This window comes from Thamnophis sirtalis, unplaced genomic scaffold, assembly GCF_051295495.1.
Source record: "Thamnophis sirtalis isolate CommonGarterSnake01/CBP01778 unplaced genomic scaffold, rThaSir2_p1.2 scaffold_3, whole genome shotgun sequence".
In the NCBI taxonomy this organism is placed as follows: domain Eukaryota; kingdom Metazoa; phylum Chordata; class Lepidosauria; order Squamata; family Natricidae; genus Thamnophis; species Thamnophis sirtalis.
In genome coordinates this window covers 89,300,980-89,317,497 of record NW_028261383.1, presented here as the reverse complement: position 1 = coordinate 89,317,497, position 16,518 = coordinate 89,300,980, and the positions used below count along the sequence as shown (strand labels likewise).

General features: G+C 37.4%; 1 protein-coding gene across 1 annotated transcript in view; it reads left to right on the top strand.

The window, feature by feature from the left end:
- The first annotated feature begins 2,883 nt into the window (after window positions 1–2,883).
- The window catches only part of CDX1 (caudal type homeobox 1), a 33,971-nt gene continuing 20,336 nt past the window's right edge, over window positions 2,884–16,518 (top strand). The window contains exon 1 of the mRNA XM_087709457.1: window positions 2,884–3,455. Coding sequence (XP_087565583.1) covers window positions 3,029–3,455 — 427 coding nt within the window. The 5' untranslated portion in view covers window positions 2,884–3,028. The remainder of the gene's footprint in view (window positions 3,456–16,518) is intronic.

The following is a 16,518-nucleotide window of genomic DNA, read 5'->3' as shown; positions in this document are numbered from 1 at the left end:
AATAAGTAAAATATTTCTTAAATTTTCATTTAGAAATAGATGAATATTTGGGGTTTGTTTTCATTTCCTTTCTGATAATGGAATTTATAAGAGTATGATTTTCCAAAATTTATAAGAGTATTATTTTCCAAAATTTATAAGAGTTGAAACATTGTGGTCATTCTCTTGATGTTTTCCTGCAACCGTTGCTTGTTCCAAAAGAGGAATATTTGCATGTCTCTCAAAGGACCCCAGGTCCTTGAGTGGAAATTGTTATTAAAATTACTTTTATACCTCACATTGTAACTTTCTACCATGATTATTCCTCCCCTGTTTAATTCTATCTTTTATTTCTTTCTAAGCACAAAAGGACAACCGTATCCCATCCACCCACTTTTAATGAAAAGTGAGTCTCAAAATGTGGGTGGCATGTAATTGAAGCTACGATTCTGAAATATTCCCAGAATATCTTTCCTAGAATATGGCTAAATGGGGTAGAAGTGGTGGCAAAATACACTGCAAATAATATGCTGTCAGATGTATTCTTTGGCGTCGGGGCCCGTCCTCGTTAACCATCAGTTCTGTCATCCCGCCATTCCCTTTTAAGCAATAGGTCTATGAGCCTTAAAATGAATTATGTTCTTGAGGGAGTGGGGACGGGACGGGACGGGAAGAACCGAGCTCCGTTGATTAATCATTCCGTAAACTGGGGGATACGAAGAATTGTGGCTTGAGGTTTCTTTAAAGAGGCAAAGCGCAGAACCTTGTGGATTGAGTTCTCGTTATGATAAGAGCAACTATAGGTCGGAAAAACGCTGGGAAATGTTGTTCGACGTTCCGTCCGTATTCCTAAGTAAGCCGCATGATTTTCAAAGAGAATCAGTAGAAACACCGCTAACCTACTCCGAAGTAGTGCTAACTTACTCTTTATTATTCACACTGTAAGGTTGCACAGCCCCAGGACTGGAAGTTCTGCCTTTTCCCGCTTCTGTCCCCCCCCCAACCCCAAATTTAAGAAAGGAAATAGAAGTCTCCTTCTGCAAGTTGCAGGTTGTTAGGATTCCCCTTCTTGCGAGAAAGGGTTTCCCCTCGTCCTAGGACAATCTTCTTTGCGCAACGGAGAAGTGTGAGCTGGCATCAAAAGGATAAAAGGGACGGCTGGCTGTTCTTCCTGGACCGGCAAAAACAACAAAAAACAACCAAAAAAATCAGGCGCTTCAACATCTAGCACCCCCAACTTTGCACCATGTACGCCCACAAGCCCATGAATTTCGTAGGTTTGGGGGCGAAAGCAGCCTTCCAATCCTAATGTATATCACTCACCCGAGCTTTCTTAAAGGATTATCCTGCACCCATATGCAATTACTTGGACAATGCAGCAGCTAGCATCCCATTTCGTGGGCCTTCCGTAAAAGATGGATTTATACCTCTCATTTCTAGGGCAGTTTTTAATAATATAAAACATTAAAAATAAAGCGATGCAAAGCTTTCTTTGATGTTGTATTGTCATAGTTTAACTAGCTATTCCAGGCTGGGTGTCCTAAATTAACTAAGCACATAGGTGGAGACTAGAGGCACTTGAAGCTGGGGCCGGAAAAACAGCCTGGCCAGGCATCCTTTTTTTTTAATCTTATACCTATTAGGGTTTCTGCCAAATGACATAAATGAAATCACTCCCGGTTTGTTATGAAATAAATTTCATTTTCTTTACAAGTGAATTTTTCCCACCTTCTGAAACTTCCCTCTAATCAATCCCAGTCAAAGTCTGGGATTTTTATAATTTACCTTTCTTAGCATAAAACCTTTCTTAATATACACTGAAGTATACTCGATATTTTTTTTTGGGGGGTGGGGAGAAGGTATGTGTGGAATACCAGGTTAATATCTATTTTCCTATCTTATATGGCTTTTTTCTTTTGTAAAGAAAAATAACAATTTTCCTTAATTAAACATTACAAAACAATTATTTCAGACTTGAGTCAAAATCCACTGATTTAAAAAAAAATCTAGTTTTGCTTTCTGCTCAAAGTGGAAAACCATGAAAAAATGGTTTATGACTCTTACACTCTTTAAATAAAGAAGTACAGAAAAAGGTATTCTTAAAATAAATAGATTGTGATTATTTGTGTTAATGTTTAGATTTAGGAAGTTCGCACATATTTAGCCCAAACTTTCTGGGGTGCTTGATCAAGGCTGATATATTCCTCAAGGTGTTGTAGTCCGGAGACGTTCAGCAATAACTCCTAACTAACATTTCTAACTACTACAATGATATTGGCTGGTTGTGCTGGGAGTAATTGTTCTGGGGCATATCTTGGACACCAGGTTAGAGCATTGTGGAAATGAAATAAATAGGCCACCTCTAACCCACCTTAACATGTACCCCATTGGGCATATCAAGCAAGAGGGCTTAAATTTTAGGTTTGCAGGCAGAATGAGTCTGAAATGCTAATACAAGAGAACATGATGATCAAATTAAGGGGCTCTCCCGCTTTCAAAATCAGTTGTTGAATTTTAAAAATTGGATTGTTGAAATTGTTAGCAAAGGGGTCTCCTGTAACTGTGTGTTACAGTCTCCATGCCTGCCCGAAGTCTGGGAAAACTGAACATCAACTGACATTCTTTTCTTCCTGGGTCATTTCCCTAATGAGTCCTTTTGTACCTGGAATTCTTTGTATCCTCTGGGAAATTCTCAGGTTTTCCTTGCCCTCTAAGCACAGTCCTTATAAGGACCTTTAGCCCCCACCCCCGTCCCTTCTATCTGCTTAGTGCCATTTGAATTCGCCCCAGTGGCTTCCACTTTGATTCCGGGACTTTGAAATGCAAACCTGCCTTTCAATGCAAATGCTCCGAGAGGTTGGCCCAATAATAAAAAAAGGCTTTTCCTCAGGGAGGTGCCTTTGCGAAGTTGGGAAGGGAAAAAAAAACCCTGAGCAAGTAGTTCAGGTGAACTGTTAATCAGGAAGAGGCTGGGAGTTCTCTGCAAAGGCAAGCCAGGGAAGACACTGCTGAGGCGCCGGGCACATTATGCACGCTGAGCTACTTGGGGATGATGTATGTGGGTTATCTGTTGGATAAGGACACCAACATGTACCCCAACCCGGTCAGGCACCCGGGCCTGAACCTCAGCCCCCCAAATTATGTGCCCGTGCCCCCTCAGTACTCGGATTTTGCCAGCTACCACCACATGCCCGGAATTAACAGCGATCCTCACCAGGGGCAGCCCGCGGGGACTTGGGGTCCTCCGTACCCGCCTACTAAAGAGGACTGGCACACCTACGGCGCAGGAGCCCCTTCTGTCGCCAGCCCGGGGCAGCTAGGATACAGCCCCTCGGATTTCAATCCAATTCCGCCACCCGGCTCTGGACTGCTGCCTCCGCCCATGAGCGCCCCAGTCCCCCAGCTGTCCCCAAACGCGCAAAGGCGCACGCCTTATGAATGGATGAGGCGCCACGTTCCCACTAGCAGCAACAGTGGTAAGAACTTGTCTCTCTTTCTCTCCTCCGGCTTCGGGGAAGGGTGTCTTTTAGGCCGGGAGGACGAGCAGTCTCTACGGTGCGACGACTTTTTCCTTCGCGTTTCTGCAGGGTTGCGCTGGCCACTTTATAACGTTTACTCTTCATTATCTTTCCCCATCAACTTGTAGACACAAGAATTTGTGGTCAAACTACATTTTAACACGAAAAGGGAGGGATACTTGCAAGACTTGGCTACAGATCCAGGAGGTTCGGAGGTGGCTTCCTTACACAGAAGGAAATTCCACTTGTGCAATGTTTGCTAGTTATAAACAATTTGTCACATGTTATGCCTGGAGTTTTACATGGATATTCCTCGATTGATGAATCCATGACTTGGAAAGGGTCTTCTGTTTCTCAAGCAAAGAGTTCCTGGTTCAGTCCATGGCTAAAATGATGGAATCGATAGGGAAAGCTGCTTGCTGGCCAAAGTAGCTTTGATCCGAATAGATTGCTCTATTCTAGGGCTATCTCAGCTTGGCTGAGCAATAATGGACCAGATATCTTCCCGTATTGTGATTGGCTATGGCCGCCCCAGTTGATGATCACATCAAGATAGAATTTGGAACAAATGAACCTTATATAGTCAATATAATGTAATTTTTTACAATTGTTCACATATTTGTCAAAACTGGAATCATAGGGGTAGTACCGTATATAATACTATATAGGGTAAAGCTGCAGAACTACATTCAAAGGGGAATTTCAAGGAAATAGGATAAAAGTAATATATAAAAAGAAATCTAATAGAGTATATGGGCTTCTGTTTGTGTATGTATGTGTCTGTATATTTGTTTAATCTATACCGAAAGGAATGACCAGAACTTTCCAAGAACTACCTTTTACTTCAGCCTTTCCCAGTATCATTGTCAAACACGTCACCCAGATTCTGACACTGAGTCACAAGTTAATTTTTCTCTCACCAACTAAAGCTGTAGAACACTGCATTTTTCTTAGTCTGGTTTACTGAAATTCTCTACAGAGATTGATAATCGAGATGTGGGGGGAATCAAATATTGATTGTGAAGGCTCTGGTAAAGAAAGTTTTGGGAATTGTCTGCATGTGGGTGTGATTTAGCAAATCAGCCAGGAAGAGATCACAACAAAAATAATTTCTTTTTGTTAAGTTATGGGAACAACTGAAAGGTCACTGTGCATAACTGCTTCATTTTTGTGTTTATCAAAATCCAGTTATCTTTCATTGGTTTGCACATTTGATGGCACCGCACACTTGATGTTTTCATTCTGTACGGCTACTGCTATCAAAATTATACTGTTTTCAATGAATTTTATTCTAGCAGTTTTGTTTTGTTGCACCCCTTTCAGTATGATGAATGGAGACGTTACCATATCTTGGATAAGGTATATTGTATGTGTCAATGCTAGCTTTATTCTTTAACATTAGTGTTCAGCAGTATTATTCCACTGGTAGATTATTCCTCTTCTGGTACGGTCTCTGAAGCTTTTAGCAAACTCAAGGATGCTCTTTGGGCAAATATTGGTCTTCTCAAAAATCTCCCCTTCCCCATCATTCAGTATGAAGTGGATTCCTGTACAGCAGTCACAAATAAAAAGGTGCATACTGTATACAATATGAAAATATGTAATCTACCACTTCTTTTTTCCTTAAGAATTCAGGTAGAATTCAGTATCTGTTTTCTGATTAACATTTATGTGGAAATGTTCTTGTGTATTTGCTCATGTCTAAGTATCTGCACAAGAATAGTTACTGGCTTTTAGCTGCATTCTTACTTTCTCTAGTCTTCCCAGATAATTATATTCCCACCTTTCAATTTATAACTGGTGGTTGTTCTCTAATCTAAAAAATATTGTGAATACAGAATAATGGCATCTTTGTGTCAAAGTGTGTGTGAGATAGTGATGTTCCTGTACTATAAGAAAGTGTTGAGTACTTTTTGGTGAACATATAAGTTGCTTATCAGTATGATCCCCCCCCTTCTTCAGTGAAAGCTTAATGGCACAGTAAATAGGTTCAACTAATGAATGTGTGGCACCTTAACTTTTTATGGGACAGGAGTAACAGCAAGTGTGTGTGTGTGTGTGTGTGTGTGTGTCTGTGTGTCTGTATGTATGTGTGTGTGTGATTTAATGACCCTTATTTGTGAGAACCTCCATTGATCTCAGCTGAATTACTTTTTAATAAAGAGATGAAATTTGTAAACGGTTTTCTTTTTCATATAAACCGATTTCTTACCTTGATCTTTAAAAACCCACCCCATGAATATAAAATAGGATTCTTTACAGAGATATCTATATGCATGCTAATAATACCTCACATTACGTTTAACTTGCTTTTTGTTGTAAATTTGGATTATAAAGCTAGGATTTATACCCGCATGGAGAAAAAATAGTGCAGCCGTTTAATTTTTGTGTACGTCGTTTTATTTACTCCTGTCTTTAAGACAAGTCTACATTCGAAGTTCTCTCAACGTCACTACAGTAAATGTTAGAGATTGCTGATCGATGCATAGTGAACTTAAATTAGTTCTCAATGTTGCAGAACCGATTTGCTGTTCATTGCACCTTTTTATGTTTTTTTTCAAACGGGATTCGATATTTTTAAATGCCCAAGTAAATGAGCGAGCCTACATTTTCAAATGACAGTAATTTGTCCGCATTTAGGCGGTACGTTCCTCGCGTCTCAGAGCAGAAAAAGGCGCGAAGCTACTTTCCCGCCAAGCCCGGGACTTCTCGTTGCTCCCCCCCCCCCCAATTCAGGCAATGGCCTCCTTCCCTTCCCCAACTTCTTTCTCGGGAGCGCTGGATCTTTCCAGCGCCGAACCCAGCCTCTAATTTTGCGGCCGCGCTGAACTCTTGAACCCAGGGCGAGAAAGGAGTTTTAAGGGAACCCCGGGGTGACGCGGTGGGAAAGTGGAAGTCTCCCCAGGCGAACGCAAATGAACATTCTGGGGTGACAAAAGACCCCGCAACCGGTGCCCAGTTCAAAGGCGGCAGGCCGGCGACCTGCTTCATGAAAGGCCTTGCCAACGCCTCTGTCAAACCCGGAGCAAATTTGCAAGCGTGCTGCTTTGTTATGCTGATAGGCAGAGGGGCTGCGTTGCGGCGGGGCGCCCAGCGAGCCTCCTTGTTCCCAGCTTTGAGGATTGGCGGCTAAGCGGCCTTTGAAGTTGGGGCAGTTCCACTTTCCTTCAGAGCTCCAGCCTGGGCCGCCCATAGAAAGCTACCGTTGCCCTCGCACGTTCGGGCTCCTGGGTTGGTAGGACGCTTAGCCTCTCGACCAGAATAGAGAATAGATAACCTTTATTGTCATTTTTTTACCTTGGGCACACTAGCACACATTAAAAATGAAATTCTGTTCCCATAAATATAAACACACACACATACTTCTGTCTGTCTGTCTGTCTGTCTGTCTGTCTGTCTGTCTGTCTGTCTGTCTGTCTGTCTGTCTGTCTGTCTGTCTGTCTATCTATCTATCTATCTATCTATCTATCTATCTATCTATCTATCTATCTATCTATCTATCTATCTATCTATCTATCTATCTCCATCTTGAATATATATCGGAAAAGAAGCTGAGAGTTCACAAGGTTGATATTATATGGAACAAAACCATGACTGAATCTGGATATTCTGCTTTGAATACTGAATAGGCATGTTCCCCGTTCTCCCAGAAGGTAGCAAGGAAAACAGGTCTTGAAGAGGCTGTGTAGTGTCCCAGACAATACTGCAGGCCCTGGGAAAGCATTACATACATACATACATACATACATACATACATACATACATACATACATACATACATACATACATTTGGGTGAGGTTGGTTTGTCAAGAGAAATGAGGACAAGATGGAATAATGCACCACGCTGAAAACTTAAGCCTTAGCAGGCAGCACTCTAAACCCATCGTCCCTTGGGAGTGAGGCAGCATGTAAATTTAATAAATGATGAGGGCAATGACGACTTCAGTTGGATCAGTGCCGTTGTGAACTGAGCTGGAAGATTTCGTTGTATGGGTGGCTGGAGCTGTAACGAGCCCCCAAACTCAACATTTTCAAGTTCCCTTGGTTTCATAGAATGAAGTTTAGACATGTCCTTTCCCATTGAAAGCAAGAGGACTCCAGCAGAATACCTGTCTTTAGAAGTAGCTACCCTTTCAGCTCAATGAAATTTACATTAAAGAAAATATATATTCTCGATACAGCCTGAAATGGAGGCCAGAGGTTTTGTTTTGTTTGTGCAAGTCTGTTGCAAACATGCATCTCCTTTCATGAAGTATGTAGTGACTGCCTTGCACAAGTTTAATGAATGAATACCTCCACAGCCAAAATGATTGTTTCCCTATTATTTGCTTTCCGATATGCTAGAAATTGTGTGATAAAATGATCCAGGATAGTTTACTGTCTTCAGCTTTCTTTGTGGTCTGTGATCGTATAGCAAGTTAGCGCAAATCAAAATAGGTGTTGAATCATTAGTGATCTGGGTAGGATACTTTGTCTTACAGACTCTGAATGACACGGAGTGTTACACACTGGAAGGATCTGGTGGAAGAGATCTTACCTTCCCTCTGCAGTGTTGTTGCTCTGAGAATCCCCAATTTTAGGGCTGTTTCAATGAGAATTGATAAGGAAACTGCATGGAGGAGACTATCTCTTTTGTAGCATTTAACATGCGGATGATCACATGTCTAATACAACAAAAATGTGGAGTGTATTTATTACATTAAATAAAATCTTTCGCATCTTTATATTTATATGATTTAGTTATCCAAATTTCAGACTGGATATATTAATTCATGGTAACACATTTTGTGCATTGCTCTTTCAACTTGGTAGATTGTTTACTAAGAGCCTGCAAGACTAATAATTAATGGGAGGCTCACACTTTTGTTATCTGAATGGTTAACTTCAGAGTCTTTTTTTTTAACTGGAAAGAATTTTAAATGAAAAACCTGATACCATCTTAAATTTATCAAAACTAGATCATATGATTTGTAGGTTTTGCTTTATTTTGTAACAGTAACAAAGGAAACAAAACTATTTCAGATTTTGCATAAAATAAAAAGAAACAAAAGAATTATATTAAGACAGAAATACTGACTGAATTACCTCTAACTAAATTAAACCTAATTTGATTATAAAACGTATCTTGAGTTTTGTTTTCTATTTTCTAGACTGCAATCAAGGAAATTGCTTTTCCTTAATGCGACTGATCTTTTTATTTCTTAAACAACCCTGTAAAGTAACATACCATATTAGAAAACAAACTGCAGAAGAAAATCTTTTTAATATATAGAGAAATATATAGTACATAATAGCATTTAAAAAGTTACACATATAAAATTTATTTCAATACACAATAAATACAATCGTTAACAAATCTAGCAGCTCCTAAGATAACTTTGTGAAAAAAACATTTAAAAGTTCTAAAAATATCCTTTAACTATTACATTGCTAAATTTGATTTAAAATAAAAATACTATTACACTGAAACAAAGGCAAATCTAAGGGTTCCTTTTCATTATTACTGTAGTCTGAAACCTAGTGATAAGAAAAGTTCTGAAGATTTCAGTTTTTCCAAAATTGATACTGATAATTTCTGAATCACAAGTTATTGGCAAAGCATACATATAAATTTGCTTCTACTTAAAGTTCATCTTTCAAATTAAACTTTAGTCCTTACATTCACGATAGTACAAATTTTGTTTTGTTTTGATATTTATATGAAATAATGGTATAACATACAGTTTCAGGGAACTGAATGAACAAAATGTTTATTTTAAAAGAAAGAATAACAAAAATGACAGTTAAAACTATAACTCACTAATGAAGGTCTGTATGCTGTTAAGAATCAGACATGATTGGAATAATTCCTGTTATTGTTATTGTTGACAACAACAATAACACTATAGCAACTTTTTTGATTATAGTTTTTAGACTATCATGGGTGAAATATGTCCTTAAATCATTAATATATAACGATTGTTTTAAGAATTTCTTCCAACTTCAATTTGAATTTTGTCTTCAACTTCATAACAGTAGCGGTATCTTTAGGTATTTAGGTATTTTAGGTATTTATTGGGATTTATATGCCGCCCTTTTCCCTGAGGGGACTCAGGGCGGCTTACAACCACAGGGGAGGGGAGGTGCAAGGTCAAAACAAAACAATATGTGAACAACAGAAAAATAATAAAACCCAACTTTCATTCAGCAATCAAACACTCGGGCGGGTAATTAGGAGCCTATCCCCAGGCCTGCTGGGAGAGCCAGATCTTGAGGGCTGCGCGGAAGGTCTGGATAGTGGTGAGGGTGCGGATCTCCATGGGGAGCTCGTTCCATAGGGTCGGGGCAGCAACAGAAAAGGCTCTCCTCCGTGTGGTCGCCAGTCGGCATTGACTGGCAGATGGAATTCGGAGGAGGCCCAGTCTGTGCGATCTAATTGGTCGATTTAGGGAGGTAATCGGCAGAAGGCGGTCTCTCAAGTACCCAGATCCACTACCATGGAAATCTTCAATTTATGGATATATTAATGGACCAAATAGGACAGAATCTTTGGCCACTTCAAAGGAACCTGATATGCTCTTCTCTTTGAAGGGATCCATGATAGAAATAAAACTCTTAATATCTCTCTATTGAAAGCTTAAGAATATTTTTAAAATGGATGCTTCTGGGTTATTCCAAATATGTATTAAATATCTAGAATCTTCTATAATGCTCATCAGTGGTTTCATGTCCTTAAAACATTAAAATAGTATCAATAGTTTTAACATTATGGTTGATTTATGGAACTATTGTATTTAGAGATTATTGGACTCCCCAAAGAATATATTTGAAATGGTGGACGTAAGATTTTCTTGATGGAGGTAAAAAAAAATTGAGGTTTCATTTTGGAAATTGTGTTCTAATTTTATATAATGTTATGGGGAGATCATTAAATGTTAAACATATTAATATAATATTGAATTATGTCCCACATTTTGAAATTTGACTTTGTCAGAAATTATGGTTTATTGCGTATAGAGTAAATGGCTCAAATATATTAAGAAATTGGAAAAATTATATTATTCCCGGTGTTAAGGAATATATTTTGAAAATCTATGGTCTGTCTGTTTTCAAAAAGGCAATATGGATGAAGGTACTACTTTGGGAGATATTTTGTAATAAATTGTAATGCAGTAGAATAATATAGTACTCTGTAATATTAACACAGCAGTGATTACTGATTACTATCATATAAAAAGTGTTTGTGTGTTTAGCATTTTAAAATCCGATTCTTTTTTTCAGTTTTTCAGTTTTTGTTTTATTGTGTGTATTTTTTTTTAGTGTAGTTATTATTTTGTCAATATAGTTGGTAGTCCTCTATTTATTATCGCAACGGAGTTCAAAATTTCCGCTGCTAAGCAAGACAATAGTTACCATTTTTCCCTGAGTATAAGACACACTGGAGTATAAGACATACCATGGTTTTGAAGAGGCAAATTAAAAAAAAAGTTTTTGCACTCTGCAGGCTCCCAAAAATGGGAAAACAGGCTCATGAAAACAGGCTTTCCTGAGAACAGGCTTTCCTGAAAATGGGTTGGTTTTTTTTGTCAAAAAAGGCCATGCATAGCCTTTAGGAGGCTTATAGACTGCTCCTGGGGCTGGGGGACAAAACCGAGCAAAAAATGGCCCATTTTTCGCTCATTTCTACACTCCCCAGCCTTCAGGAGCACTCTGCAAGGTTCCTAAAGGCTATGCACGCCAATTTTGGTGAAGGGGACAGGGTTTCAGGAGGCAAAAATGCTTTATTTGGATTTTCAGCCTCTTTTGAGGGAAAAAGGTGCATCTTATACTCCAAAAATATGGTAAGTGAATTTTGTCCCATTTTATGACCTTCCTTGCCACAGTTATTAAGTGAATACTACAGTAGTTAAATTAGTAACATAGTTGTTAAGTGTATCTGGCTTCTCCATTGGCTTTGTTTGTCAGAAGATTGCAAAAGGATCAAAGTGCAACCTGACCTCGAGACATTGCAACCATCATTAATATGTCAGTTGCCAAACATCCAAATTTGATCATGTGACCATGGGGATGCTGCAACAGTCGTAATTGAAAAACTGTCATAAGTCATTTTTTTCAGTGCCATTGTAACTTTGAACAATCGCTAAACAAATAATTACAAGTCAAGGACTATCTGTATTTTGTATTTTGGAAAAAAAGTTGGAATTGTCTGAAGAGAAGATGTCTTTAAATATGTGGGAAATTCAAATTATATAAGTCATATATGTCTATGTCAGTGACTGAAAATTTTAATGCTAATTTGAAGTAATGCCAAATTAAAATAATTGCTGATACAAATTAATTTAGGGTCATTGTTGCACTCAGAGCTTAGTTGTTTCTTTGCAAATGTTTCACTACTCAATTAGGTAAAGCCATCAGTGGGAAAACCCTACTGAGCTAAAAATATTCAAAAATATTGATAAAAATTACTTTGATTTCAGTTAGTACAGTACAGTAAAGCATGTCATTTACATGAATGACTGGTACAGGTATATGTAATCAAAGGGATAGCTTATTACAACTTTTGTAATAAATAAAATCTTTATAACAATTAAGATAAAAGATAAATGAAAATTATGAATTGCTGTGACCACATTAGTTATATGGATCAATACTTGGTATCTTGCTGCTACCATAGTAGGAAATTATCATTTGCTCTACAAATATGAACATCTTAATTATATAAATAGTAAATCATAATACAATTTATTGCAATTTGTAAGTTTTTGCTCAGCCCGAAGTATAAATAGCTTAGTAATGTTATAGAAAAATAATGTATTAGATGCTGCTAGAAAAATAATTGGTTGGTATTGTAATTTCTCACCATGAGGACCTTTAAGGAATTACTTTTTAGTATTATTTAGATAGCCAGATAACATTAAAATATATATCCTTTAATAATCTTGTATCAAATTTAATACAATTTATTGTAACTTTGTTACAATAACTGCATCATGTGTAGATTATGAACCTGTGTTACAGGTAGGATATTAAGTAATTTTAAATTTTAAACTTCAATTTTAAAGTTAGTGTAATGTATGGATCACATTGAAAAATCTGCTTACCAGTTTGTAGTAGTTTTTGAAAAGATAGCAAGGTGGAGACCAATCTGATTTTAAGAGTATCACAGAGAGAAGACTGCCACTGAGAAGGTCTCATTAGGGGTTGCAAATTCACAGATTTCCCACAGGATGGATATCCCAAAAAATCTCCTCCCAACTAGATTTGGTAAGGCAGGAAGATTCTATTTAGAGGGAGCCAAAGAGCCAAGGTATATAAAGCTTTATTGATTATCAGCATCCTGAACTAGGCTTGGAAAGTTACTATTGAACTGGCTAGCACTCGTCAACAAGCAGCATTCTGTGTGGCAACTTCCAAGTTGCCTTCAAGGGTAACTCCAGGGAAAACAAGGACCTGACTTACTGTTTTCAGCACCCCAGAATCCGGGAAGCATGGATGCTATGTTGATGCCACGTGATTGCCATTTGTGACTTCCTGCTACCTTCTCCATTGACTTTACTTTTTGGGAGGTGGTAATGAAGGTTGCAAATGGTGATCACATGACTGCAACTACCATAATTATGAGAGTGTCCAAGTTGCAATCATATGACCAGCGGAAGCTGGGACAGCAACAACTATGAGGAATGGTTTTAAGTTTTCTCATTCAGCGTTGTTGTAACTTACAATGGCTGCTGAAGAAGTGAATTAAATGAGGACTCTGTAGATGGAGTTTTGTAGAAAGCATAGGGAGTTGACTTTAAAGGACAGGAGAAAAAGTTGCTATCAAGGCAACAGTTAAATAAGGGGAGGAATTTCAACTTGGGCCCAGAAACTAATTTGAAAGAATGTCTTCGGTAAGACCTAGGTCATATAAGTGTGGTAGCGGGCAAGCATATTCATACTTGCATGATTTTGTACTCTAGCTGTTATAATAAGAGTAGTTCGCACCTACATGGCATTGTTTGTTTGGTTTTTAGTCTGGTTCATCTTGTAGGAAGCAGAGGAGTACCGTACCAACAGAATTCTCTAATGCTGGAAAGCAGTCTGACCCCAGGCATTTCTTCAAAGGCTGAAGACATAGAAACAAGAGATCCTCACAGCAGCTTAACTTTGGGTAGAGATACAGAGTGGGGTACTATCATCAAATTAATGATTCCTCTCCAAAAAAACAAATACATGGATTGTCAAACATACCAAACCATAATTATCATTTATGACACACACAACGGGGCTTAAATTATCCTACCTTGGATATGTTAAGCCAAGATCTAGTTGTCTGGAGAAGATGGAGGGAAAGAAGAGGACAGCTAACAGCAAGGTGGACAGTTTCAGTTATAGTGGTGCTGCGGTTGGAAGACCTGAATGGCCCAGTTTTCTCCATTGTCATGGAGCAAAATAGGGTAAAACTAAGCGTTGATACCAATTAATGACACATAATTAAAACTTTTACAGCATATTAAGCAGCATCTGTCATATAACTTGTTTTAAAAATAAAGTCAGTAAAAATCCTTTGTTGAAAAGAAACTTCTTACCTTATGGCAAAATAATGTTGCCTTCTGCATATCATAATTTTGCTATCATTGCCATTTGCTGCAGACACTATTAGCAGTATAGTAGAAAAAAAAAGTATTTCACACTTTTGTGGAATCTGTTATTGGTGTGTATGAATTACACTATCCAAGGGTAGCTCTCCTGAACGTCATTGAACTCAATTAGCTCTAGTCAGATTGTCCAATGGTCATGGATGGTGGAGTCTAGTCACTTTTTTTTGTGTATCTCTCCTTTAAACTTTGATTCCAAATACAATTCATGGTCAAGTTTATAGACTACATCTTTATTGTAAAAATACTATCAAAAACTACTTCTCTCTTCATCATAATGTTCATTTACAATCTTTCAAGATAAGGCAGCATGCTTTACAAAGACTTCGAAATGCAGATAATTCTTTTCAGCAACTTCTCCTGCACAGTAACTAATAAAATACTAGAAAGAAAATCTGAAATTCAAAACACAATAAATATTTTTAAGTGACTGTAGTTAGGGAATAAAACATTTCAGTAAAACTCCATTCATTCATTCATTCATTCATACATACATTCTCTCTCTATCTCTCTTTCTTCCTCCCTCCCTCCCTCCCTGCTGTCCATCTCACTGATATAGTAACTGTGTGGCTTAAAATATAACTGGGTGGCTTAAAATATAAAGTACAAAATGTAATTTACTTTCTTAGATTGTGATTATGTTAATGTTGATGGATTGAAAAAGGGTAAAGAAACAGTGGAAAGGCAAAAACCTTGCGTGCAGATTTACATTCTGGCTCTTAATCTCTACTGTGAATGTTCACGAAATACTTGTGGGAATCTATCTATCTTGCAAACATTCACCAGTTTAATGATTTTATTGCTCTCAATATTTATAAATAACTAGTAAATGTTTTCATATTTGAGCTTTGAACTTTTCCTTTTGTTGAATTGTGATATCAGCATTGTAGTGTAATTTCTATGCTTTAGTTGGGGTAATTATCTCACAACAGTACTCTATTTTATCATAGATAATATTTTAGTTTGGTTCTCGTGAGCTCTCTCTGTTGATAGAGGTGGCAGTAAAGGTAATTAAAGGATATATGAATGCCATGAGAAACCTGCATTTTAATATTCCACAAAATAATTTATTACAACCAAAGTAAACGCTCTTAGAAATATTTGTATGGTAAGTATCAGTTCTGCTAAGAATAAAAATCCATTCAAATCCTACATATAAACATGGTTTAGTTTTACACTATTGGTTTAGGGTCCCCTGTATGTTAATGGACTCTTTGGAAACTGAAATGTTGACCTTATATTTCATTCTTACGTTCATTCATTAATTCTGGATTTTTACATTTTTCAGTATGGAACATATACCATCAAAGCCCTGATGGTGGTGATAACGTTTGCAAAGCATGTAGACATACACACAGAAGCATATTAGATATACACACAACTACGCACGTACACACAGAACTCTCTCTTAAATTATTAACCACAGCATGCTACTGAACTGACTTGAGATGTTTTGAGTAACTAGTTGCCTTTTAAAATATTTTAAAGTTTCCTTTCCATAATGATACAAAATATAACATTCCTTTGGCTTTAAATATATGCACGAGTTGAGACATTTGTCTTAAAAAGATTTGCACTATAACCTTATATTCTCTTATAAACATTTTTCCCAAAAGTGATTCTTTGTTTTATTTTCTATTTTAATTATAATTTGCCTCACAAATCTATACATTTCAGATACTTTTATTTCTAATTCATTTCTATATCATATTACATGCAAATCTAAACAGCTTCTATAAAAATAATTTTGTAACTCCATTGTAATAAATATGGCAGAGCAGTTAATATTGTTTAAACAACAGCAACATTTGACCTAAAAAAGCAGGACAGCAACGTAATCCACACTGTTTCTTATAGTAATCTCAAATTAACTAATGCCACTATTTTTATTGTTATTTCATAACAGGAACACAGAGGTGAAAAACATAAAATAAGGAAAGAACAGAAAGAAAAGCAGAGAAGAAAAATAGAGAAAAGGCAAGCAAATTGAAATGTAGGTTTAAAAGGTTAAAATTGCCTATTGTTGGTAATAGTGAATTTAAAGTTTGAGAAGTTTAAGACTGCAGTCCGTTATTCTCTTTTTAGCACAAAGATCCATTGAGTTCAAATTTGAATTTCTTCTGAGTTGACAAAGAGGCTTATACAGAGAAATATAGGATATATCCCATGTACCCTAGGTAAAATTAGACCAAAGTATTTGAATGCAGTACTGTAGATCGTGACCCGTCAAAACCGCATTCCACAAAACCGCGGTCGACGAAATCGCGTATGTGATGTCATCACAACGCGACGAAAAAGATCGAAAAATTGAAATAAAAATTAAATTACAGCAAGCCGATTCACATAAAGGTAAGGGTTAGGTTAAGGGTTAGGGTTAGGGTTAGGGTTAGGGTTAGGTTAAGGG